General features: G+C 34.5%; 4 protein-coding genes across 4 annotated transcripts; all 4 read right to left on the reverse strand.

Moving 5' to 3' along the window:
- LOC105173729 (pectinesterase) lies at positions 880 to 3929 on the reverse strand. Its single transcript, XM_011095597.2, has 3 exons — positions 3582 to 3929; positions 2650 to 3243; positions 880 to 1710 (listed from the first exon to the last, which is right to left on the reverse strand). Exons 1-3 carry the CDS (start codon positions 3877 to 3879, stop codon positions 1010 to 1012), a joined length of 1593 nt encoding a protein of 530 aa, XP_011093899.1. The 5' UTR covers positions 3880 to 3929; the 3' UTR covers positions 880 to 1009.
- LOC105173840 (pectinesterase 3-like) lies at positions 14572 to 17113 on the reverse strand. Its single transcript, XM_011095719.2, has 2 exons — positions 15773 to 17113; positions 14572 to 15428 (listed from the first exon to the last, which is right to left on the reverse strand). Exons 1-2 carry the CDS (start codon positions 16923 to 16925, stop codon positions 14761 to 14763), a joined length of 1821 nt encoding a protein of 606 aa, XP_011094021.1. The 5' UTR covers positions 16926 to 17113; the 3' UTR covers positions 14572 to 14760.
- LOC105173731 (pectinesterase) lies at positions 17866 to 20378 on the reverse strand. Its single transcript, XM_011095598.2, has 3 exons — positions 19193 to 20378; positions 18942 to 19102; positions 17866 to 18761 (listed from the first exon to the last, which is right to left on the reverse strand). The coding sequence occupies exons 1-3, from the start codon at positions 20092 to 20094 to the stop codon at positions 18064 to 18066; spliced, it is 1761 nt and encodes a 586-aa protein (XP_011093900.1). The 5' UTR covers positions 20095 to 20378; the 3' UTR covers positions 17866 to 18063.
- LOC105173732 (probable pectinesterase/pectinesterase inhibitor 12) lies at positions 21600 to 23846 on the reverse strand. Its single transcript, XM_011095599.2, has 2 exons — positions 22789 to 23846; positions 21600 to 22451 (listed from the first exon to the last, which is right to left on the reverse strand). Exons 1-2 carry the CDS (start codon positions 23702 to 23704, stop codon positions 21763 to 21765), a joined length of 1605 nt encoding a protein of 534 aa, XP_011093901.1. The 5' UTR covers positions 23705 to 23846; the 3' UTR covers positions 21600 to 21762.

A 25906-nucleotide genomic window follows, 5' to 3' on the forward strand; every position in this document is an offset into this window, starting at 1 on the left:
TCTAAGCTTATTATTGAATTGCCACTGCACATGTGTTGGTTACTAACAATTATTAAATATAATTTACACAGTAAAATTGACAAGATTAAATTTTGAGAACCATCCCTCAACACAAATTCTATTTTATTTTTTAACGAATCGCTCAATCCTCTCTTCAACGTCTTAGATAATCTTGAATTCCAACTTTGTATAGAGATTTTTCTTAACTTTTTTTAATTTCACCTTTCGTTCTTTATGTCTCTTTTTAATGAATTTCAAGCTCTTTGTTATATATTATTTACACTTGTAGTCATTTAATATAGCCAACATAATGTATTGTTTCTTGAATGAAATTTAATTGGTCTTTGATTAAGTATTTAATTATTTAGTTGTTTGTTTATGCTTTAAATTCTCACTTTTTTCTACACACAAATCTCCACCTCAGCGCATTTACTTTCAATAACGTTCTGGATTAAAATTTTAATTTTGTTGTTTCCATCCACTACATATACACACTAAAAATATAAAAAATAAAATATTTAAATTATAAAGTTAATTTACTTATCATATAAACAATTACTTTCTTAAATTTATACATCACTTACGTCACACCACAGCTGTAATATTTTTATCATGTGATTAATTTAAATTTATTAAATCTTTCTTGATTCGAAACAATGTCAGTGACATTATTTTATATTAATGACATTAATTATTTATTGAATGTAGAGTCATTTTAAGTACAACAATTACAATTAATTGGAGTTTAAATACATATATACATAAATTTTGTAAGTAGTGAGATCTAATTCATCTAAATAAAATTAAAAAAAAAAAAAGGATAAATTCAGATGCATCAATATCATAGGTACAATTAATAATTCCTTTTTTGCAGATGACAAATATGGTGAGAAGGATTAGAGATAGTAAAACGTCTTCGCATTAACTACGCTTTTTCCTGCTTCATCTTCAATCACAATTGTCGCTTTTTAATTATTTAAACACACGACGACTTATCCGTAGTAATTAATCATTGGAGGCCGGAAACGAAAGTAACGCCGGTAGACGGCAGCCATGAATTCCCACCGATGAAACTAGCGACGGTGAATTTCGACGCCTCCGGTGTCCCAATGACCCGAAATCCAGGCCACTTCACCCTGCCTGAGGTCCCCGACCCGGGGCCCATATTCGCGTACTCCGCAAAATACAGCGTTTTGTACGTGGATCCTCCGGTGCCCGGCCACTCAACCCATCCCCGGGTAGAAATCGCCGCGTCGATATTTGACTGCATGACCACCGCTCTCGAGTACGCTTTCCAGGGCCTGCCTAGATAGGAGTTGTATGAGTTTTTTACGGGAGAGAAATCCGACCCGACGGTGATTTTACAGTTCTGGAGGGAGAAACCCGTGCTCTGTCCGGGGTCCGTGCGGCCGTTCGCCAGGATCACGTTGTAGGCGCCGCCGCTTCGGGGGCGGCGGAGTACGAGGGTGCAGCTCTGGAACACTGCGGCGGCGTTGCCAAATACGAAGTCGACGGTGCCGTATATGTCGCATTCCCGGTAAAATTGGCGGAGGGAGAGGGCATAGAGTGTGTCCTGGTAGCCGGCGATGCTGCACCTGTAGAGCACAGAGTGGTCGGAAGAGATAGTCAGCGCCACAGCCTGTTCAGCTCCGGGCCCCGCCGTGTTCTGGAAGCCGATATCCCTGGCGATGAAGCCGTCGCCGGTGATTGCTGATAACAAAGAGGAGCTTCAGTTAAAGGTGTCGGTTCGGGTTATCCGGGTTGTGATTCCTCAACATTATTCATTTCTATGCAAGTGATTTGGCTTTAATTTATCTAATTAATTTCATTAGTTCTAATATTTTATAAAATAATTTTAGAACTTATAAGGATTTTAAATTCTATTTTTAAAAGTTAATTTTTTAAAGAGTTTGAATAAGATAAAATTATGAAATTCTAAGATATTAATAATAATATTAGTTTATAATTACTATGATTAAAATGAGATAAATTTTAAAAAATATGTTTTTTTTTACTTTTTCCAAAAAAAACCATAAATTTCTTTTCTTCTAAATTTTATAAATATTTCTGCTTGTTTCAACAAACGTCTTGTAAACTTTCAAATACTTTTAGAAAATTACAAATAGGCCCAGAAGCTCTTTCAACAACAATTATCGACTACACTAACAATTTCTTTAAAATCCTCACCACCGACACCAATTGATTATAAGTTCTGTTGATAAGGTGATGTTAACATCTTCCCTCTTAAAATAGTGCTTATTTTATTTTATATACAAAATAATCTTTATAATATCAAGTTTGATATTTGTATTATGTTGTTGGACATACTTCTTATGATATCTATAAATTATGTATTATTTTTTTTTTTTATACCATCAAGTATATATATATGTGAGAAATCCTAACAGAGATCGAATTTGATCACATTGAACTAATTATATGACTAAGTATAATATATTTATTGTGTGATTGATATACAATTTAGAAAAAGTGATTACACTTTTTTTATGATTGATTTAATTTGAATTAAGAATTTTTCATATATATGCATACTTTAAATAAACAAACACCCCAAACATAGACATATACAAAAAAGAAAAACAAACGTAGAGAGAAAAAGTAGAAAAGGAAAAAGAGAGAGATACTCACTGAAAGTTGCAGATCCTCGGAGGGAAGAGCCGCCCTTGCCCACACTGCCACCTGCTGTAATGACGGTAGAGTACTTGCCGTCGCCGATCAACGTAATCCCGTCCTTGTTGGTGTTGATTTTCTCATTATACGTTCCAGCTTTCACATATATCACGAATCGGCTCCCCGTCGCAGCCCCGATGGCCTCCGACACTGTTTTGAAGTTCCCACTTCCGTCCTTCGCGACGACGGCATTCGCTTTTATTTCTGTGCTCTGAAGCAATTTTCTGTCGCTTGCCGACACCCAATTCGGGAAGCTTTCTTGCCCGAGAAGTCGGCGGCCGCCTGTCGGGGATTTTCCAGTGATTCGGTTTGCCAGGGCCAACGGGTTGCTGCCAAGTTCAGACAGATAGTCCATTTTCTTGTAGATTTCTCCCATGTACACGTTTGACGGGACATGATTCTCAACTGAGTCCTTGCATTCTTGTTGGAATGTCAGAGCGGCGCTTAGCCATGCTTGAATGTCAGCCTTATGTTTCTTCGGAGATTTCTGGAGGGCATCCAGGGCTTGCTTCAGTCTTTTCTCAGACATGCTCATGAGTTCTTGGCAGTTATCTACGTAAGAATCGAACAAAATATATATAAGGGTAATTGGATATATACTTTTTGAGCAAATTACTATAAAAAGCTTCTTGATTCTTTAAAAAAGTACATTGACAAGTTGGATAGTCTCTCAGCTTTCAATAAAAATCTATAATGTAAAATATGACTTATGATGGTACGAAAAAATTAGAAAGTTCTTGTATAATACACCAAAATATTAGGAGCTGGTGAGTGTAATTATCCTAAAAAATATTAGATACGTTCTTGCAAGTTCATACGAACAAGTACAAGATATGATGCGAACTAATCAAAGTAACGGAGAAAATTATCGGAAAAAACGTGTAATGTACCCATGGCGATTCGGGCTTGCTGTGCTTCAGGGGAGATGAAATGGTAGCTGAGGATCTCAAAATTGGAATCAGGCAGCTTGGTCTCGGATATAGTCCTGTTGACAAGGGCAGACAAGATATCAAAACTTGGATTCCCCGACCCTAATCCTGTCAGGGTTTGGACACACAAGGTTGGATATCTGGTGAACCCACATTGAGTTCTCACTTCCTCGTCAACACCACCCTTTGTTGCCCTACACACTCTGCCAACACTCAAAATTACTAACACCCAAAAAAGAACACATTTTGGGGATCCCATTGGGCTCAAAAGTTGATCTAAGTTTTTTGGCTGCTCGAGGAGCTTTTTAAGTAGAGTAAATGAATTAATGAGGAATGTGTGCTTAGGGAGTTAGGTTTATATAGAGGAGGGGCTCGTAGTCTAGATTCCATTTTCTATTCTAGATCATATTATATATTTTAATTATGAGTAAATTGCTACGTATTCTACTGAAATTTATCATAATTATATTTTTTTTATTGTTTGAAAAATTACAGATACTTCATAAAAATTAACGACCGTTTAATAAATACCTCTTACAATGGGCTGTCACGAGTGGGTATTTGTTAATACTATCATCTTTTAAACAACAAGGTTACTTGTAATTATGTCAGATCTCAATGGAGCACATTGTAATTTATCCTCTTTTAATCCAATTAATCCATACGCGTTATGCGTATAATTTTTTTAATTAAATAAAATAGATATCATTATATTTGTATATGTGACATGCATATATTAAATAAAATAAAAAATTATAATATGATTTGAAATAGAAAATTTAATTTGTACTTCGCCAAAGATGTTCAACTTTTTGAGAAGTTAGTTTGGAGGTCAATTTATTTGAGCATGGTACGTAATTCCTATTAGATGTCCTTAGACATTTGGAAAAATGCCCTTGTCCTGGCTTGATTATTGATGCCTAAACATGGCCATGATAAGAAAATTTTACTTCGTTATATTTTTTTTTTCAAATATTTATAAACATTAATTTATCCCTCACCTAATCTGTAAATAGAATACCCATTTGAGTAACATAACGACATGTATTAAGTATTAATAGGTACAATGGGCACCTTCAGCTTTCATTTTCCAACACGACCCCATTGTTAGAAATGTCAATTAGTCAATTTTACACTGTTTTTCTGGGAGTGGACAGCAGAAGAAATATATATTTTTAACTATAATTAACTATCATAGTTAAAAATTAAAAAAACATGATGAATACTAATTAATCACGATTGTGCAACAATTATTAGCCGTTATTTCTACAAACGATGTCAAAAGATTTGCTATTAAAAAAAACTATGACAAATGTTCTGATTATAGATAGAATTATACCAAATATTAATCAACCGTGGCCAACACTTATATTTGACCGTAATAGATAATATTGATTTATTATGATTTTTAAGTGATAGTGATATATATTATAATTATATTTTATTGTATTTTATATTATTATCATGTTTCAATTGTTTATAATTATATGCGACTATATATTTAGTATATGAAAAGTTGTTGTAGATATAAATAACATAAAATATACACAATTAATCTAAATATATATATATGCAATAATTAAATCGGGTCAAAAAATCCAATTCATGTTCAGGTCCAAAAAGTACAGTTCGAACATAGCATGAGACCCATTTATGATTTTAAAACCCCTGCATCTTCAGCTCTCTTTATTACCCAATTTCTATAGTGTTGAAGTTGTACTGAAATTAAAAGTTGTGACATTAAGGGTTTGTTTTAGTGGTAAGATTCACGCCTCACAATTAAATATTATAGGTTCAAGTTTTAGAAATATGGGTACGTAATATACTTTTAATAGTAGTTTCTTATTTTGTTATTTTCTTTGAATGCGTTTATTGATTTAAAAATATTAATATTAAATAAGATTAATTAATTACAGTTAAAATCCCTCTAAAAATATCAAATTATATTTTTTCTCAAATAAGTTCTGAAATTATACTTACACCCCTCCAAAAATTCTTTGTTTACTCCTTCCGTTAGGGTCTGAACGAAATATAACAAAAAGAAAATTACATAAATTTTTAATTTTTTCCTTTATTAACATTAGCATGTTTCATCTAAATCATAACGAAAATGGGTAATGTGTAATATTGAATTTTTTTAGGAAAAAGTGACCTTATTAAATAAGTAATTAAATTTGAATGTATTTTATAATGTAGTAATGAATCGAATTTTATAAAAAAAAAAAACAAAAAACAAAGTTGTATGAATTATGCAAACGTGGCGTAATAATTGTAGAATTTGTTTCATAATTATATATAAAGATAGAGAAATGAGAGGGAGTATGTGTACAATGCGACAATTAGGATAAGGACTGATGCTATCCACTGCTCTCTTCTCAAATCTGCCCTGTTCCATTTTGATCACTTAATCATACGTCCCAGATTTTGGGTTCCGTGCAAGCCGGGGATTGCACACATTTTATAGTTTAATTTCACTATTTTCAAGACATTTCTATAGGAAAAGAGCCACGACCAAGATGTGTGTGTTTAATTGACAGCACCAACTGAGGTATTAACACGTGGTCTTTTCATTAAAAAAATTAATATTATATTTAATTTTTTCTAAAAATATATAATTATATTTTTCTCTAGAAAATTTTAAAAATATACTTACACACCGTCTAAAAATATTATTGTTTATATTTAATCTTTTTTCATTAAAATTTAGACAAAAAATATTGACATTAGAAAAAACTTTCCATAAGTTTTTAAATTTACACTTCAATGGAATAATTTTGTATTTATAAGCAAAATAATGTAATGATGTTAACCTCATTTTATATATATATATATATAATTTATCCCCTTTATAAGTACAAATATATATATATATATATATAAATGTTATGAGGAGCAAATTTTACTAATATCAGCATTTTTCATTCGATTCATAACGTAAGGGGGTTAGGTGTCAATAAATTTTTTTTAAAGGATATAAGCGTAATTAACCAAAAAAATTAAAGATGTGATGTTCTTTTGTCCGCCATCATTAAAGTACTGCATTAGAATTGATTATTATAAAAAATATGAATTTATTTTTGCAAAATACACTAAAAATTGCCTATTTTCGGTACCGAGCGCAACTTGATGCTCATTTGACCTTGACTTGAGTTTTTAATTTTTTTTTTATTTGGTTTGACTTTGACTTGAGTTGAATACATTTAACTCCCTCTTAATTATATTTAACTCAATAGTTTATTTTCAAATGTTTTGGGTATTCGATTCCAAATTTAATTTTAAATCTTTCTTGATCAGAAAAAGTATTTCTATTTAAATCTTTTAAAAAATTTGAACATATATATATATATTATTTATTTTTATTCAATGGAGTCCACAAATTATTTAAATATCTCTTTAACAATTTTGCTAAAAGAACATATACTTCATAAAAATTAATTTAGAGAATAATGGGGGGATTTATATAAATATCGTACAGGAGATAATAAGACATTAATCATAACACTAGTATTTATTTAGGAAAGAAAATACAAACACTAGTATTTCTAAAATACAGTAATTTGCTCCCGATATTTTTTAAAATGAAGCGATTTACCTCCTTAGATATGAAGGTAAATTGCTTCATTTTAAAAAATAAATGGTGGATAAATAGCTACTTCATTTTTCATAGAATGATAATTTACTCATTTACAATATCATATGGGATAAATTGATATTCACCCATTTAGTTAACGCAACGTGTGATGTAATAAATAATTATACGTGTATTAGCATAGTACAACCACATTCCCTACCCCTACAAAAACTAATACGAGTATTTGCTGTAGTGGCCTATGACCTAATTGAAAAGACCCAGTCCATACCACCAAAAGCCCATACACCTAGATGGCTGCCCAATTTGTTGATGTCTTGGTTCATTTTTTTCGGCTCAACCCAATTCCTCCTACCTGGCCCGTTACCCGACCCGGCTCCCTTTTTTATTTATTTTTTCTCCACCTTCTGCAGATGAAATTCTAACCTTATTTCTCATCTGTTTGCTCGTCTTTTTACTAAATCCCTCTCTCTCCCTTCTCAATTTCTTCTTCCGCCGTTCTTTTCTCTTTCTATCATCAATGACTTCCTCTATACCCCCTGCGGCTCCTGATAAGATAGAACTCATGAACAGAATTGAATTGAACTGGGCGAGAAAAGGTTCTTTGTGAGCGTTTTTCTTAGTAAAAACCTGATGAGTCTGTGTGACTGAGCCTTGGTGGTCTATTTGGGTGTTGTTCTGAGTGTTTTTGTGGTCCTTTGTGGACTAGCCTTAGTGGCGTGTTTTAGGTTTTAGCAACTGGTGTGTGGTTGTCAGCCTTAGTGGTTGTGGGCTTCCTTTATCTGAATCTGGTTCCCTGACCTACTTTTTGTTCCCGTTTTATCTATCTTTGTTGTTCTTTGAAATTTGTAAATATTTGTTGCAATATCGATTTGTAATATTAAGGAATTTTCGTAATTCACTACTCGCTGTAATAACTAATTAGAATTTATTATTTGGGCTCACTACTCAATAATATTCACCCAATATTTGCATATTTTTTAAAAGCATGTTTAACATCCTTGGCCACGTGCTCATACAGGTCTTGTGATGCAATACGAAATTACTAAACCCCTATCCATATCATCTTATATTAATCACAATTTTAATATTTTACAAGTTATTTTTTTTGTTTATTTCACAATCGGTATACTCTCGGGGGTTAGTTTGTATTATTTGATTGAGGACCATATTTAAGTTGTTTAAAATGACTATTCAATTTCCTAATATCATTTAAATGATCATTACTTCAAGATTTGCAAATATTTTCTTTAGATGATTTCCGACTCAAACATCATCACATAATGTATTAACTTCGCAGCGTATTTATCGTCATGATCATCAGATCAAGTTTTAATCAACGATTCATGATCATGATAATTGTAAAATTATAATTATCTATATTAATATAAAAATTATCTATCAAAAATTTAGATGATGGTGTCGAAATAATTATTTATTTTAAAATTCTTTTAAGATATATTTTTAAGGACTCGAAATACTTCGATAGTGCCCAAACATACACCTCGAACACCAGACTTATGCTCCAGATGACAAACGACCGCCCTTGAGGTCATTTTCTTGACGTAGTGAAAGATTTTCCATCACACTCTCATAGCAATCAATATAGAATTAGTATGCATCATTTTTTTTAATTATAATTTAATTTAACTATTTAATATAATCGTAAAGTGTAATAGAAGATCCCTTTCGTCGTTTTAACATTGTCCCAAGTCCACCCAACTTTTCAGTCATTGATCTTAAAGACAAACTTAGGTTTGGTTTGAGGAATCTTCTTGCACCATAATGAAAGACTTACATCCGACTTGTTTATTTCTAATGCTTGTCCTCGTGCACTTGTCAAAATTCTTTCTATATATACATACATGTAAATATAAATCAATATAGAACGTGCAACGGCTTTATGTATGTTAGTCGCTCCTAGGAATATTATATATGCTTTACAAATATCTACATATGTATGAACCAATTATTCTTAATAATTATGATACTTTGTAATATAATTTATTTTTTTTATGAACAACGATCATACATTAAATTTTGGACATTTGGTAATAAGAGAAAAATTCATTAATGCATGCGCACTTATTTATGAGAAATTCTTACTTAAATCAGGTGAGGTCGAATCAAACTTGTCATATGGCAAGTGTAACATATTTGTTATGCGATTGATCACTTTTTCTTGAATTGTATACCAATCACATGACAAGTATATTATACTTTTTGTATAATTAGTTTCAGTCTTGCCCAACACGGTCCGAATTAACATTTTCCCTTATTTATCTAGAAAAATATATACTAGTTTTTCTTAATTGAAATAATAAAATTTGTCAACATGCATAATAATTTCGGGGTCGACTCACAAGTCAAATGGTGCGGACCAAAAATGTGGTCCATATTGGTTTGAAGTGGACATCATGGGACTTGAGACGAGTTGCAATTAGGTCGTCGCAGGCGGGAGATGGCCGTCAAGATCAACTCTAAACTTCTATGATCGATCAGTTTTTGGCCATATAAATCGACGTTACAATTTCATAATCTTAAAAAAATGATATCTACCCCAATGTAAAAAAAATTAAAATTATCAATTCATGACTAAATTTATTAAAAAAAAAAATGAACCAAAATGATGTTTTAGAACTAAATTAATAAAAAAAAAACAGACTAAATGTGTAAATAAAGTAAGCCATAGATACAAAAATACTAACAATTTATAGTTACAGGAACGAAAATGTAATTTTGCCAAGAAAAAAAAAAAGCAAAATTACTAGCATATCATTATGCGACTCTACAATAATTACCTATATCTAATTAAATCACATAATTAGGATTACCGGTAGGCTGCAGGTTCGTTAAGCAACCGAATTAATTGATGACGTGGTGAAGAAAATAATTCTTGATAATTCAATGGGGTCTACTTACAATAATAAATTAGAATTAGGACATAATTGCTATATTACTTATTTACACAATTAGTACATGATGTCAAGGGATCAAAACAAGCTTCACTTTAATTTAATCTTTTTTTTCAACCATAAAATTTTTCTCAACTCTATATATAACAGTTCGCTTTTTTTTACATTAAATTTTAAATTATAATTTAATTAGTATTTATCATAAATTTTTAATTAAAACTAATGTTCTGCCGACCTCAGATCATAAATAATGGCTAAAAGCACGAGAAGGCGCAAATCACATCCATTTGTGGAACATCAGTTATTGTGCACTGTGATTAATTAATATTTACTATAATTTTTCGTTCTTTCAACTTGATATTTAATTCTGATAATAAAATCATAATTAATTCGCCCTCTTTTTATCCGTCGTTGTTATATGTGATATTTTTATTGAAATTAGAAAAAAAAATACTTAATCAAGAAAATATTTTTCTTACTTCAGATAATGGTACCTCTCATAATTTATTTGTCGATCACATACATACATATATATGTATATATATAAATATTTCTCACTTCCCTCAAAGAGATGATGTGGATATGGCAGCCTGCAAATGCAAATCCCTACCATCACTATATAGTGGAACAAGACATAAAGGAATGATACTCTAATCGAGGATGGTTCCATGCAATTTCCTTCGTCCCTGGACCCTGGAAAATATTGCACCACCCCAACCATTTTCGTGTTCGTGCCAAATTGTAATTTTAGTTTTGTTATTCAGGGAGTGATATTTTTGGTGATGTACAAATTGATTTTTATAATTTAATTATGTAATTTTTGAATTTTAACAGTTTTAGTCATTTTTTCAGAAAATTGTATGTGACATTCATATGAGCTATAAAATTGCAATTTTATTTATATAAATCAATTTGTGCAAGGTAAAAAATATCAATCCACTAAGTAACATGATTAAAATTATAATTTAACTGGATTATGTGAAGTTACGTGCAATTTCAAAAGGACTAAAAATGCTAAAAATTTTAAATACATTGGACTAAATTATGAAAATAAATTTGTTTAGGACTAAAAATATCACTCTTCCTAAGTTACAGGGCTAAAACTACATCTTTTTTTTTGTGGTGTAGGACTTTGAATCCTGCCAGATATATCGAAATTTGTCATAATTTATGTTAATTTATCGTAATATTTTTTTTATAATTTTTTGTTAGATGATGTATTGATCGATCTGTTTGATGGGTTTATTGTAATTTATTGATGTTTTCATTAATTATTAACATATTGTTAATTGTAATTATATAATTACCATTTTTGTTAAACCAAAAGAAAAAAGTGTGTGAAGTGATCAGATGTAAGTACGTAGGTGGAAATATGCTGATTATGTCTTAATCCAATTAGATGTCTTGTTCATGACAGGGAATTAACATTACATTACAATTGAGAGCCAATCGAATTACATTACATCTCTCTCAACACATCAAAATTATTGCTTTTAAGAAAGTGTATAAAATTATGTCTACATCAGATTAATAAACTCCGATAATGTCCAAATTTAATATAGAGGCCTACCACTTGGAAAAAGGTATTATAACTTTTCAACATAAACATTTATGTGGCTATTATGAATTCTTAATCATGACTTCTTGATAAGTATTGAGGCTGTCAACTAACTAGAAAGTTTAATCCAACAGTTATAGTTGAAGTTTTTCACGGACAACAGATACGAGGTTATGGGTCTGAATTTCAAGTATTTATCTTATTTTCTATGAGTTTATGATAATTTATTATTTATTGATGTATTAATCAGACTGCTGTATTGATTAATTTATTTAAATATTGATATAATTATGTAATTATATTTTTTTTTTCTTAAAAAAAAAAAAGTGAATGGGGGCCATGGGCCCATGACTTTAAGAAAAGCGAACTCCCACTAGGATTGGAAAGTGAAAAGAAGGAATTAGGACAGGGGTCTTGTTCATATGTCTGTATCTGGTAATGACTTTTGTCTTTCTGATAAACTATTTTGAACTTTAAGAATCTTTTAATTAATTAATTCCAATAGGTTCTTGAAATTACTTTTTTTCTTTTAATTTATTGCTCTTAAAATGAAAAAAATATCCAATATTTTACAAAGCATAATTAGAATATGGTTGGATCATTATTAAAGAAAGGGGAATAAATAGGGACTTTGAATATTATAAAGTCAAAAAGAAAAGAAAATGATACTCCAACAACAATTGCTTGTGTTTCGGCATTAAATTAGAGAAAGAAAACTTTAATTATGAATCCTAGTAAATAATTTCTCAAAAATAAACCAAAAATTGATAGTCAAAATATTGAGAAATTTCTATTATTTTGTATCATGAATGATAATATTTTATTTTATACCAATATATCATGATATATGTCAGCCGTCACATATTTTTGTGTTAAATATTTAGGTTTTGCTTATTTGATATGTCTATTAAACTTCTTATTAATTACTAATGAATACTAATTTGTATAACTTAAATCTTTCCTTAAATGAAAAATCTTCATTTTTTATCGCATAACTTAGCTTTATATACTTTCAGGGAAACTGATAAAAAAAAATCTTGTGCAAGTCACATAGCCGTTCTCCTTTATTTTGTAAAGATAACGGCCACGTGACTTGGATGTGATTTTTCCGCCAATTTCTCAACGATAGGTAGCATGAGAACTAAAAATGAAAAGTTTTGACGAAAAATGAATTTTTTTCCTTTTTTAATTAAACTGTACTGATAAGTACAGGTATATTGATAAGTACAGTAGACAGGTACAAGATCAGTACAGAGGTAGAGGAGGAAAAAGGCCAAATGGACTACTGAGAGTGCACGGAAATAAAATCCCGCTTCTGCAAACAAAATATATGAGCAAATATGGACTTCTCACTGCTCTTTATTTATTTATCTGCTAATTTTTAATTGTTATAGTTTGAATTACATATATTATTAACTTTTATCTTTTTCTTTGTGGGAATACAATAAAGTTTAAATAATTCCATTTTGATCACCGACATAATCATCAACTAAAGGGGTGTATGGGATAAATTTTATTTTATGTTGGAAATAAATTGTAATAAATGTTGTAAGTTAAGCAGTGAAATTGGGAGTATTTAAAAATAAAAATTAAAAAATAAAAAATATTGAAGTTAGAGTGATTGGAAAACAACTAAATATTTTTTACAATTTTACCAATAAGTTGTAAAAATATATAAAAAATTGCTTATAACGTTGTAACTTAATTTAAGTAGTTTGAAATAGAAGTTGTAAAACAAAAAATACTTTTTTTTTTCAATAATAAGCTGATAAATACTTATTTTCAGTATTTGCAGACACTTCCTAAACTAGACATCATATCAATAGAGGAAACTGAGAAGTAATATTTTTTTATAATAAAAAATGTTTACTTTTACGGATGAAGCCAATAAGCGTTGAAATTCAATGTGGACGAGAATTGTGTCAATAATTGAGTTTCATTATGAAGTAATTACGTGGAAGGGAAAAGCATGACCGGGCAGCAGGATTTGACATGTCGAATCCCTTTTAAGACCTTTTCCAACACTGTCGCTTCAAGTGATGAATACAACGTCTGAACTAACAATTTTAAGCAGCAGGGTTGTAATTTTCTTGCATGAAAACAAAGCAGAAGCTGGAGGAACAAGAGCCCACCTATGTTCCCCAACTCATTTTGTGCTTATCTTAAACTTACATCTGCCCACTCATCATTCCTTGCTATTCATTTTATTTAGCTTAATCCTAAGGTTTTTCATTTCTTTTTTTTTTTTTCGTCTTATAGAGGATAAAAGCTGGTTCTCCTGCTCTCTAGGACTCGAATCCATGATCGGGAACAAGGGTTCTACTCTAACGCATAAAGGATTTTTGGTAACTACTTCCAATGGATATGATTAAGGTGTGTTTGTGTGGTCGGAATTCCACCAAAATCTAGGCAAATAAGTTATTACTACATGTGATGAAAAGTAAACATATAAGACTTGTCACCTAACCTGATGTTCATGGTAGTTCGAGCGGATTATTCTACAGTTTTCGTTGATCATGTCATGACCTTCGATCGAGTGGATTGGATGCATAGTTTAAAGCATCGGTAAATATAAGTATTTGAATCATCTATTGTTAATATATAGTAATTACACACATAAATATATATCGTAGATGGTTATCTAATTGTGTCGTTGTTGTCACGATATTATTGACGTATCCAAATATTATCTACAAAAGGATGGATGGTATCATTTAATGGTCTTGAACGGAAAATATGTAGTGAAAGCCATACTTCTTTGCTGGAGATCCTTTAATTCTTCATTTTTTTCTAAAAGTTTCTATAATATTTTTGTTTTGCGTATCTAACCAATAATGTATACACATATGTACATAGATCATGTCGATTATTTTATTTAGAAAAAGATATTATGTACATAGCGTGTATGTGTTAAATCAAATATAAGTTCCAGATTTACGTGGAATAGAAAATCCAATCCGTGCAATAACAATTAGGAAATTTCAATGTTGTGCAAGAATCTTACGGGCTCAATTTTATGGACAAGTGAGAAATAAAATCGAAGAATTGGAGAGACGAAAACAATGTGATGTGTGTGAATCATACCCTTACATCTGCCCTAATCAGCCATTGGTCTCCCTGGATAAAGGGCTCTACGTAAAACTTTTCAGCTTCCTCTTCTGTAATGTTCGGCCTGTATCCAGGCCACATTACTCGTTGATTCAGAACTGATCCAGGCCCAGTATTCTTGTACTCAGCGTAGAATATCGTATCAGGTGCTTCCCTGCCGGGCTCCCATGGAATCCAGCCCGCAGGGTCTATAATCCCCTGGATATCTGTTTCCATGATGACAGTCGTCGAGTAATTATTCCAGGGCCTGCCGAGGAAAGTTTGGGCTGTCAGGTTGCCGGATGGGCTTATACTACACTGTTGGATTGAGATGCCTGTATTCTGGTTCGGGTCTGATTTGCTTTGTGCAGTAACAGTGTTGTACTGGCCTGGCCCCGGTTGCCGAGGTTGAATGCTGCAATTCTGGAAAACTGCTGCTGCATTTCCGAAGATGAAGTCGATGGTACCGGTAATCAGGCAACCGGCAAAGAATTGGCGATTCGCGTGTACGTAGAGCGTGTCTTGGTATCCATCAATGGAGCACCGTAAGAAAATGGATTTGTCTGATGAAGATCTTAGAGCTACTGCTTGGAGTTTTGCTGGGCCGGCCGTGTTCTTGAAGCCTATGTCTCTTGCGATGAAGCCTCTCCCTTCTGCTACTGCACATTTTCAGATGCCCGGATTGAATGAAATATTTTGAAGAAGCAAAGTTTCCATGTACTCCTAATTATGCAGTGAGAAGTTTTAAAATTTTGTAGCACGAAAGAGTTCCTTAGCAAGTATACTAACATCTAAGAGTATCAAGTATTATTGTTGGTAATTTCCTTATACGACTGAGAATATCATAGTATTGGCAATATTATTTGAAATTATAGAAAATTATCATTTACATATTAACTAAAAAATGATTAGGCACTGTCTGATATTCACGACTCGATGAGGACAGATGTCCAAATATAGTCATCTATGGATATAGTGAACTGTATTGGAATAGAGGACTTACTCAAGGTGCCTGAATTGTATGTGGCCACTCCATCTGCATAGTTCAAGCTGCCAGAAACTATTGTCTTGTTCATTCCATCTCCATATATCATTACATTCCAAGAATCGGAATCAACCACTACCTGTTCTTCATATTCTCCTTCTTTTACATAAATAAGGAATCTGTCGCTGCTTCTTTTAGGCACGGCATTCACAGCTTTGGATATAGTCTGATAATCCCCAGTCCCATCCTTTGCTACAGTTAGGTTTGGCCTCAAATTCACCACCTCGGCCTTTAGCAGCCTCCGGTGCATCCATCCTGTGGCACCGTTTTCCTGTAGCAACTTCCTATGAGCTGGATTAACCTGGAATTCTCTGATGATTGTGAAAATGTTAGAAATGATTGCCAAGCTGTTGCTTGTAAACTCCGTTGCATTTTCCATCAATGCCCTGATTTCTCCCTGGAGAGACACAGAAATGTTTTCAAACTCTGTTAGCCCGTCCAAACATGTCTGCTGATCCGTGATTGCAGTACTGAGCCATGTCCTGATATCACTAACCACATATGCTGAAAACCTGTCTTGCTGCATAGAGGACATCGACATGTTAACGTGATTAATTGCATCCTGGATGAGGTCCTCACAATTTTCCAATGCATTTTCAGTGCTGGAATCGTTTTTATTGTTTTTTCTGAAGGAAACAAGTTTTATTGACATGGAAGATTTCAGCGTCACAAGCTCGTTGAGCGTGACCTGTAGAGATAGCATGAAAATCTCCTCCGGAGTGTCAGGATCGGACGGTGAATTTTTGCTTGAGGACATCTGGAGAGAGTATATGCTAGAATAGCAAGAATCTTGATACAAAGTTGAGTTGCATATAGCTTTGATGGAATCTCTGTCCTTGATGGGAAGAGAAGAGGAAATATTTTTGGTGCGCATTGGAACAAGAATTCCAATTATTGCTCCGATAATGATCAGCACCAAGATAACAGAGGAAATAGCAATGATGATCAGGCGCTTACGTGTCTTTCTCCGGTACTCTTCCTCTTCAAATTCATCATTTTTTACACTCTCAAAAATTTCAACTGATTCAAGACTTTTAACCGTTCCTGGCTTGTCTGTTTTGATTCCTGGCTCGTCTGTTCCATCAAACTTGGCACTCTTAGACGAATCCATTTTCTTCCTCGCTTCTTATACCAACACCTTTTAATCACTGCAAAAGTTGCATATTCTTGCAAAACACCTCAATTTCAGCTCTTCACTCATCAAAAGGGGTGATGATTAGTGAAGTGAAATGAAAACCTTCTGGTTTCTGGAATTTGTAAATACGATATTCTACTGATTAGAATGACCAGTTCAAGGAGAAGCCGTATGTTGCATTATTAAAACTACATTGTAGCAGCTACGCGTTTTTATTGTCTCTCCCAACAGATGACATTTTTGTCTTCTTTCAGAGCACAGTATCTAGGACATTAGTTGTTTCAAGTTCAAGAGAACATTAAATATTCTGATCCCTTATCAGCAGTTGAAATTTCCTACTTGATGGGTTATGGAAACAGTTGAACATATGTGGAAACAAGATGTTACCGATGTTTTCAAGGTAATAAGACGACAGAAAGGCAAAATGTGCTGTATAAGGGTCCAACCAATAGGAGGGAAAAAAAAAAGATGCAGCTGTCGTAGTCTAGAACGACCCGGCCCTGAAGACTTTGGTCTCTCCACTTTTCCAGTTTTTCTAGCTCCAAAATACCATATATCAGTACATGTTAAGCCTGCAGGCCGGCTTCGTACCCATATTCTCTTTGTTAACAAGTTCTTGGTTTCTTCTGGATGTATGATCATTTGTACGAGTCCAGATCTTTTATTGCAAATTAATATTACATTAATTCGCATTTGTATGATCATGTGAGATGTATATGTTAAGTGAGATACTAACTGAAGCTACAATCAGCTCCCAATAAGAGAAAAAAATGCCTCAGAAAAGTCTAATGTTGAAGTTTCAGATTATTCTTTCATAAAGAATATTTCTCTTAACTATGAACAACCAGATTAAGTAATAATTATATTTTTATTAAACACATAATACATTTTTGTTCACATTATTTCACAGATTCAGTTATTTTTAATTTGTTCGTAGTTTTCACAACTATGAACAAATAACATTAATACTTTTTCAGAAAGAATAACTTAAGCATTCATCATCCACGCACAACGCATGTGCACTTCACTATTGAAAAAAAAAAAGAACACTAAAACCGTCTCCTAATCTTATATCCCTCTATGCTTATACACAACTAAGTGAACAAACAAGACTTCATTTCGTGTACAAACCGAAACGGACAGGAACATTCGGGATCTTGAGCCAGCTCTCACCCTGCAAGAAGGGACCAACGGTGAAGTTCACCGCCTCTTTCTTGTCAATCACTTTGAATCCAGGCCATTTCACTCTCTCAGCAGTATTAGCCCCCACGCCTTTATTGTTGAACTCCGCATAGTAAAGAGTATTCAGGGCGAAGTTTCCGTTCCATTCCAGCCACCCGACGGGCTGTATCAGGTCGCCAATCTGCGTTTCCATGATGATAGTCCTGGAGTATTCCTTGGAGGGCCTGCCTAGGAAACTCTTGAACTTGTCCTTCTCGGGCTCGAGTTTGTCATCTGCCAGAATGTGACTGTTCTGAATCACGAAACCGGTGGTTTGCCTCTTATCCAGCCTGGCTTGGGCCGTGACAGTGTTTTGTTGGACATCAACTGGCTTCCGCACGTACAGCATGCAGTTCTGGAAGACGGCAGCTGCGTCTCCAAAGATGAAGTCAATGGTGCCGGTGATATAACAGCTTCTGTAAAATTGTCTATGGGCTTGAGCGAATAGAGTGCCCTGGTACCCTTCCATTCTGCAGTTGACGAAGATGGCGTGGTCAGCTTGAACTCTGAGGGCAACTGCTTGGAGCTTCTCCGGACCTGCTGTGTTTTTGAATCCAATAGATTGGGCGAAGAATCCCTCACCCAGAACGGCTGCAGAAACAAGTGCCGTAAAGATGAGTTTGATCCGGACTGGCATTTTGAATATAAATAGTATGTATATGTAAAGTGCAATACAAGATATAACAGGAATTCAGTTGGAATTGATGCAATGTGATGAGTTGTTATCCCAAAATATGCAAAAAGATGAAATTCTCATGATGCTTCAAGTACCGCAAGTTGCAGTCCGGAATGTTGGTGCTCCATCTACATAGTTTTTGCTTCCAGTGACGACGGACTTCTGGGATCCATCACCAAATATTGTAAGGTTTACCATAGTCTTTTTAACTACAACAGTCTCGTCATACACACCTACTTTCACATAAATTACGTATCTGCATAGACAGAAGAAATAATTTACATAGGAGAGAAGCCCAGAAAAGTTGACAACTTTTGCCTTAAAACACAGAATAGGAAAATCATACCGTCCTTTGTATGTCTTAGGCATGGCATCCAATGCTTCAGAAATGGTAGTATAATTTCCGCTTCCATCTTTGGCCACGGTAACGTTGGGAGTAAATTTCGATGGATCTGCTCCCAGATTTCTCCGGTTTTCCAGACTCATCCACGTCGGGTATCCGTCTACATCCAATCCCAAGAGTTTCCTATGAGAGGGACCCGACCCTTTAAGCTTTGCAAATATAGAGAACACATTGGACACTATGGCGAGAGCGTTGCTGCCATGTTCCTTAGAATTCGTCAACAACTTCTTCATCGCTGCCTTTTCGTCACCATCAGGGAAACCGTCAATGCACGTCTGTTCATACGACAACACTGCGCTCAGCCAATTGTTTATATCAGGCGTTTTGGAGGAGAGTGCGGCCTTATCCGTCCCCTGAATGCTCGAAATAGACCTGTTCAATTCGTCTACGGCATCATTCAGCAGCACCAAACAGTCCTCAAGTGCAGCCTGTTTGAATTTATCACTGTATTTGAGAGCTGAGGCCTCCTTCGACACTCTGTTGATCTCATCAGAGGCAACGGCGAATGAGGCTTTAACGATATCTTTCGGCTGAGGCGAGGAGTTCTTAGCGACAGCCTTGAGAATGCTGTCTTCACAGGTTTGCTTGTAATCTGTGCCGGCGCACACCGCTTTCACCTCCTCTTCGGCTGCGCTTGGCTTACTGGGCCCAGGAGACTGAGAGTCGCTGTCCTTTCGAGCCGCCGTGTCCTGATTGTTCTTGTACTTGACAACGCAGAAAGCAGCAGCGGCCACGAGCAGGACAAAGACGATGGAAGAGACGGCGATTGAGAGCCTCTTTTTCAACCTTTGTTGACGCTCTAGTTTCCTACGTTGTGAAATCTGGTCGAAATCTTGGAATGCCATTGCGTGGTGGACAACTGTTTTTTTTCACTGCCTTGGCTGCCTAAGAATGAAGCCAAGGCAGGAAGATTATGTGTTTCCTTATTTTTAACTTTTTATATGTTCCTTTGATATTTTGGGGTATGTATGAAAGAAGTGGCATTGCAGTGTCGTACGTAGTTAGCAAAGTGGTGGTCTGGATTGGAGAAATTCAGGGGCTCTCACCAAATGTTTCAGTTGGTTAAATGGTAAGAAAGCAATTGATGATTGGCCATTCTACACTCCAATATATTTTCCGCGAGTTTTGTTCTCGTCCGTCTTCCTGTCAATGTGGTGGCTACATTATATATATAGTCTGGGAATAGACCTGTTGGACAAATCCTAGTATGTCTTATTTTTTGAAAATTTTAAATCAAATCGAGTTTGGTTGTACCTAAACTAATTATATGACAAATATTATATACTTATGGTGTGATTAGTGTACAATTAAAGTCCATTCATCTAACTCAATCACCTCTCTAATTCAAAAATATTCGACTTGTCTTCTCTTTATATTAGTATACGATGTGGCACACTCAAATGTGTGTGTATAATTAATTACTATTTTAAAAAAATATTTTACTTAGATAAATAAAAATATATAAAAAGATTATGAGAAATTATTGAAAAAAAATGAGAGAAACAAAATAGGATGTAGAAGTTGAATATGTTTGAGTCATACGCGACAGTGCTACATGTTGATGGTGTTAAACGGTGGTGCATGACGGTGGACGTGTGTGGACAGCCTTGTTGTGCATGTCATGTGGGCAGTGGCAGGTCGGGGGTACGAGGTAGACGGCATGCTCACGCAAGGCATGCATGACAGACAGGCATGCGGGTGCAGCTTGTGCACACACAAACATAGACGCGCGCGGGGCAATTTTAGCAGTGACAAGGCTGAGGATCTCTGGTTGGCGGTTGAGGATGGCTTGTAGAGTAGTTATTTGGACATGTAGTGAGCATATGGCAGCAGTTGTAATTGTCCTTACCCGAGACAACAATTGCCACATAGCACAGACTGACTGAAGGTGTTGGCATTTGTTGCGCCCTTGATTGACTAATGCTTGGAAAATTCTTGTTTGGACTAGGTTTGGCCGAACCAAATCAATAAGCAAGTGTATTATACTTACTATGTAATTGGTCATTTATCCTGACTGACATAGACCAATCACACGACGAGTATATTGTATTTGCCTATGATTGTTGTTGTGATTTCTTCTATAATCCATTGTGTCCTACATTTATGCATGTATGTTGTCTATATTGTGTGCTGTTGGCTTATTAAATTACCTCACTGAAATAATCAAACACGAGTGTAAGTGATTGAGGGGAAGTTGACTTACTGACGTTGCATGGATGAAGCCATAAGGCGTGAGTTTGGCCAAAAAATTTCTCGAACGCAATTCTCCTATGACAGATGCCATTTTGCTACAGTCTGATAACAAAGAACATTTAGTAAAAAGTAATTGTTTCAACAATAATATACCCCATTAGAAAAATTGCAAAACCAGAAGGCTTTATTTACATTTATGCTTTCTGCTGCTAATTAGTAAAATTGCCGAATCCTCGTACATATTCTTTCAACTCATGTACAAGAGAAATCAGGTTACCGTTGCATCCAACAATAAAGCAAACAGTCTAATTGAGCCCAAATTAAACCCCATCGTCATAAGGAAACGAAGTTGAATCCAGCCATTCCTCTCCAGTTATAAACTGGGAAACTGTAAAGTTAGACGCGTCGTAATAGTCCATTACATGGTAACCAGGCCAAGAAACGCGATTATCAGTGCTTGATCCAGGGCCGTAATTTTCATACTCTCCGTAATACAAAGTGTCCAGGCCTTGATCACCCACCCAATTAGTCCATCCCTCCGGTGCAATGAAGTCATCAATATACGACTCCAAGTAAACCGTCCTGGAGTAGTTTCTCCAGGGCCTGCCTAAGTAGCTCGTGACAGTGCTGGAATTGGAGTACAAGTCATCTGTAGCCAAGATCGTACAGTTCTGCAATGACATTCCAGTGTCCTCATCAGGGGAATCCCTGGATTGCGCTGTGATCACGGTGAATTGGCCTGGCATCGGCATTCTGGAAACTATGTTACACCCCTGAAAGACAACTGCTGCATTTCCGAAAATGTAGTCTATGGTTCCATAGATGTCGCATTCTCTATAGAACTGTCTGAAGGAATGGACATATAATGTGTCTTGGTAGCCGGTGATGGTGCATCTGTAGACGGCGGCCAAGTCTGCATTAATGCGAAGGGCTACAGCCTGGTGCTTCTCTGGTCCTGCTGTGTTCTCGAACGTTATGTCACGAGCCAGGAACCCCTCCCCAGATACAGCTGAAATTAATTACGTTATCCAGAAAGAAAATTCAGATTAGTCCAGCTATAATCAACTTATTATCCGTAATTAGAGTGCTACTGAGTTAACTTAATCACACTTAGACATGCTGATGCAATGAAGATGTCAGCATATAAACCATAGATCAAGAATCTGTAAAGAAAAAAATGCAGTTAGAAATTCTCCCATTATAACCGTGCAGTAAGAATTTATGATGTAAAACATCAGTAATGGGTCTTTTTTAAATATGCTTAAAATCTCAAGGGTCAAAGAGTAATTATCCATTTTATTAGGAGAGAAGAGCTGGAGGAAAAGTTCAAGAGATTTCAACTTTACCGACAGTAGCAGATCTGAAAGTGGTCCAACCATCAGCCACACTTCTGTTCCCGGTAATCACAGTAACACCACTCCCATCTCCAAGCAAGACAATGTTGGGCTTCCAGCTCGGAATCTCCACATTTTCTTGATACACCCCTTCCCTAATGTATATAATAATCCTGTCCATGCTGTTGTTCGGGGTGAAATTTATAGCATCAGAAACAGTCGTAAAGTTCCCACTCCCATCGGCTGCCACTGTTAGCATCTCACTCGGATCATATTCGTCACCGGAACTCTGCAGAACCCGACGAGCTTTCCTGGACAACCACCGCGGAAAACTAAGGAGCCGCCTGTTATTGCCGCCCCTCTGCGAGCCCGGCTTGGACAGCATTGACAGGGAATTACTCACATGCATATAAGTATCCGTCAAAGAATTCACCAGGGGCGATTTCAAAGGACCACTAGCCAAATTCAGGCCCTCTAAGCATGTTTCCTTGTTAGTCAGGGCAGCTGACAGGAACGCCCTGGCGTCGGCCAATTTTCTTGAATCAGCTGAGCTGATCCGGGACACGGACTTCTTCAGGGAAGACAACGTGATCTGGTGCAGCTCCCTGCAATCTTGAATGGTGCCCCTCTGCTTTTCGACGAGATTCGCCTGGCCGGCATTGGAGAAGAGAGACGACAGCTTCAGCCCTTGGGATAACGCTGTTTTGAGGGATTGCAGGAGAAATGTGAGAATGTTTGGAGAGATGTTAATGGAGATGGAGAGCTTCAGAGAGTCAAAACAGGCATCGGGATAAGGTGTGGATTTGCAGACTGTTCTCAGTGAAGAAAGATGGGATTCCAAAGAGTTTGAAGAAGAGTTGAGAGCAGAAGCTGTTGAGAGGAAGAGAGAAGAGAGTAGCAGGAGAGATTTCAGGACGGGAGACGCCATGACAAGAAGAGCAAACACAGCAACTCTCACAGGCTTCGTCAGCCCTATTTGTAAGTAATCTCAACGTCTATGACTACAGCAAGCTACTGAATCTTGATGTTAGTGTGTATTTGATGTTACAAACTACAAACCTTAATGGAGTGTCTTATTTTGGGAATTTAATTTTAGGATAAATTGAAACGGTTTTCGTTTGGCATAATTATAAATATTTTTCGTTGTTTGAAAAATTACGAAAATTTTTTAAAATTAATGATGATCTAACAAATACATCCCACTAATAAATTATTAAGAGGAGATAATTGTTAAACGATCATTAATTTTAAAATAAAATTTATAATTTTCTAAATAATAAAAAATATTTATAATCATGACAATCAATTATAATTTATTCTTAATTTTATTGTCAAGAGTATAGTCTACTATTACTTATATTTTACATTGCATATTAAATATATATATATATATATATAGTCGACGGGACGTGATCGTTTATTGTAATCGTAATAAAAGAACACGAGCTATGCTATAAAATGACGACCATATATCGTCAATTATTCCCTATCCAGGTAATGAATATATAATTCTAAAAGATAATTAACAAAATTCTCAATCATATATTAATTGGGAAATAATCCCTAATTAATCCATAACTTATCAAGAATAATTAATAAAACCCGTGATTGATTGATTCATATTCTTGTCTGGGAAATTATGCTGCATGGGTTTCTGCATCGCAATGTCCTAAAACTGACAGGCAACAATACATGGGAAATGGCATATACAGCAACCAGCCGGTGCAATAATGACAAGCTCTAAATTGTTTGTTTTAAAACATTCACGAGCGACGAACATTGAGAAAATAATACTCTGAACATAAACATTTAAAATAATTATATTTTTCCCTTTTAAAGTTTGATGTAATTTTACATAAATTTTCTATAATTTAAAAAATTATATCTAATATCTCTGAATTCTGATTAACGGGGGAATTTCTTTATTAGACGGAAGCAAACTATATGGATGCTCAATATAATTTTCTAAACTACAAAGTATCTACACATAATTACACCGAATCTTAAAAAAAGAAAACGTAATTATCCCTAAATATTTGGAAAATGGGAAATGGGGTGTGCATTAAAAACTCAGCAATTATCCTAAAATTAGAGTAAAAATGTATATTTTAATCACACTTGCTTTAAATATGTTTAATTATACATATGGTCCCATGTGAAAATAAATTTTGTTTGATTTAGGTAAAAAGTTGGGGAATTTTTCCTGGTAAAGATATTTCTGTGCATAAACTGCCAAAAATTTGAGCAGCAGCAGCATTATTCAGATGAAGACCAAAGACATGCAACTAGGCTTTGCTCATGTTGTCTGTTTGTTGAATGTTATCGTCGGTGATGTGGTCTCTTACTGCCAAAACTTGGACTAAGTTCTTCCTTTTTTAAACTATTCTTTTTTCCTTTTCATACATAATTGAATAATACTATTGGTTATTCACCTAAATCTGTATAAAGGAATAATGATGGCTTATTTGGTTTAACATTTGATATCTCATTTTCTAGGGATAATTATGATGTCGTCTTTTGAGGTTTAGAAAATTATATTTGGTATTTTTGGCGTTTGTTTTTGTCTAACAAATAGATCCCTTCGTACGTCAAAATTCACTTATTTTGTTGATATATTAGCAAAAAAGGTTATAAAAAGTTGGTAGGATCATAGTAATAACTTATACCTTTTGTATGTTCAGCTTTCCGAATTATTAATAAATCAATTAGAAAAGAACAAATCATCTTGATTCCTTCAAAAGCTAAAAGTAGGTAAAGGTAGACTAGTAATTAATATTTATAGTATTTTTTGTAAATTATTCAAAGTTCATCTGCTCATCATCTCTACTTCTTTTCTATTTTTTACCAATCACACTCCAATTTTAATTTTTATTTTATTTTATTTTTGCTTTTACTTCAAATTGCAACTTTCTCTAAACTTAATTTATTATTTCTCCAAGAGCACAAATTTGTGCACAAACACTCCCAATTAAGTAGTCAATTTTAATTAATTCATTTCCCATCTTTTTTTATGTTGATTTTGATGTTTGACATGTTTTGGTAGTGCATGAAATGAAGTTTCGATGAGAAATATCTTCGAAAATCCTCTGGCTGTAGGGAGAAGGCTCATCACCCTAAAATCTCGATTTAA

The sequence above is a fragment of the Sesamum indicum genome, linkage group LG11 (assembly GCF_000512975.1).
Source record: "Sesamum indicum cultivar Zhongzhi No. 13 linkage group LG11, S_indicum_v1.0, whole genome shotgun sequence".
Classification (NCBI taxonomy): Eukaryota; Viridiplantae; Streptophyta; class Magnoliopsida; order Lamiales; family Pedaliaceae; genus Sesamum; species Sesamum indicum.

Excerpts from the sequence above, each read along its gene's own strand:
- LOC105173729 (XM_011095597.2), bottom strand. The coding sequence starts at position 3,879 with ATGGGATCCCCAAAATGTGTTCTTTTTTGGGTGTTAGTAATTTTGAGT. Across the intron at positions 3,244-3,581 it reads GCAAGCCCGAATCGCCATGG|ATAACTGCCAAGAACTCATG; the intron begins GTACATTACACG and ends ATTCTTACGTAG. Across the intron at positions 1,711-2,649 it reads CCGAGGATCTGCAACTTTCA|CAATCACCGGCGACGGCTTC; the intron begins GTGAGTATCTCT and ends CTTTGTTATCAG.
- LOC105173840 (XM_011095719.2), bottom strand. The coding sequence starts at position 16,925 with ATGGATTCGTCTAAGAGTGCCAAGTTTGATGGAACAGACGAGCCAGGA. Across the intron at positions 15,429-15,772 it reads ATACAATTCAGGCACCTTGA|TAGCAGAAGGGAGAGGCTTC; the intron begins GTAAGTCCTCTA and ends GAAAATGTGCAG.
- LOC105173731 (XM_011095598.2), bottom strand. The coding sequence starts at position 20,094 with ATGGCATTCCAAGATTTCGACCAGATTTCACAACGTAGGAAACTAGAG. Across the intron at positions 19,103-19,192 it reads CCTAAGACATACAAAGGACG|ATACGTAATTTATGTGAAAG; the intron begins GTATGATTTTCC and ends CTGTCTATGCAG. Across the intron at positions 18,762-18,941 it reads ATTCCGGACTGCAACTTGCG|CCGTTCTGGGTGAGGGATTC; the intron begins GTACTTGAAGCA and ends TTGTTTCTGCAG.
- LOC105173732 (XM_011095599.2), bottom strand. The coding sequence starts at position 23,704 with ATGGCGTCTCCCGTCCTGAAATCTCTCCTGCTACTCTCTTCTCTCTTC. Across the intron at positions 22,452-22,788 it reads TTTCAGATCTGCTACTGTCG|CTGTATCTGGGGAGGGGTTC; the intron begins GTAAAGTTGAAA and ends AATTAATTTCAG.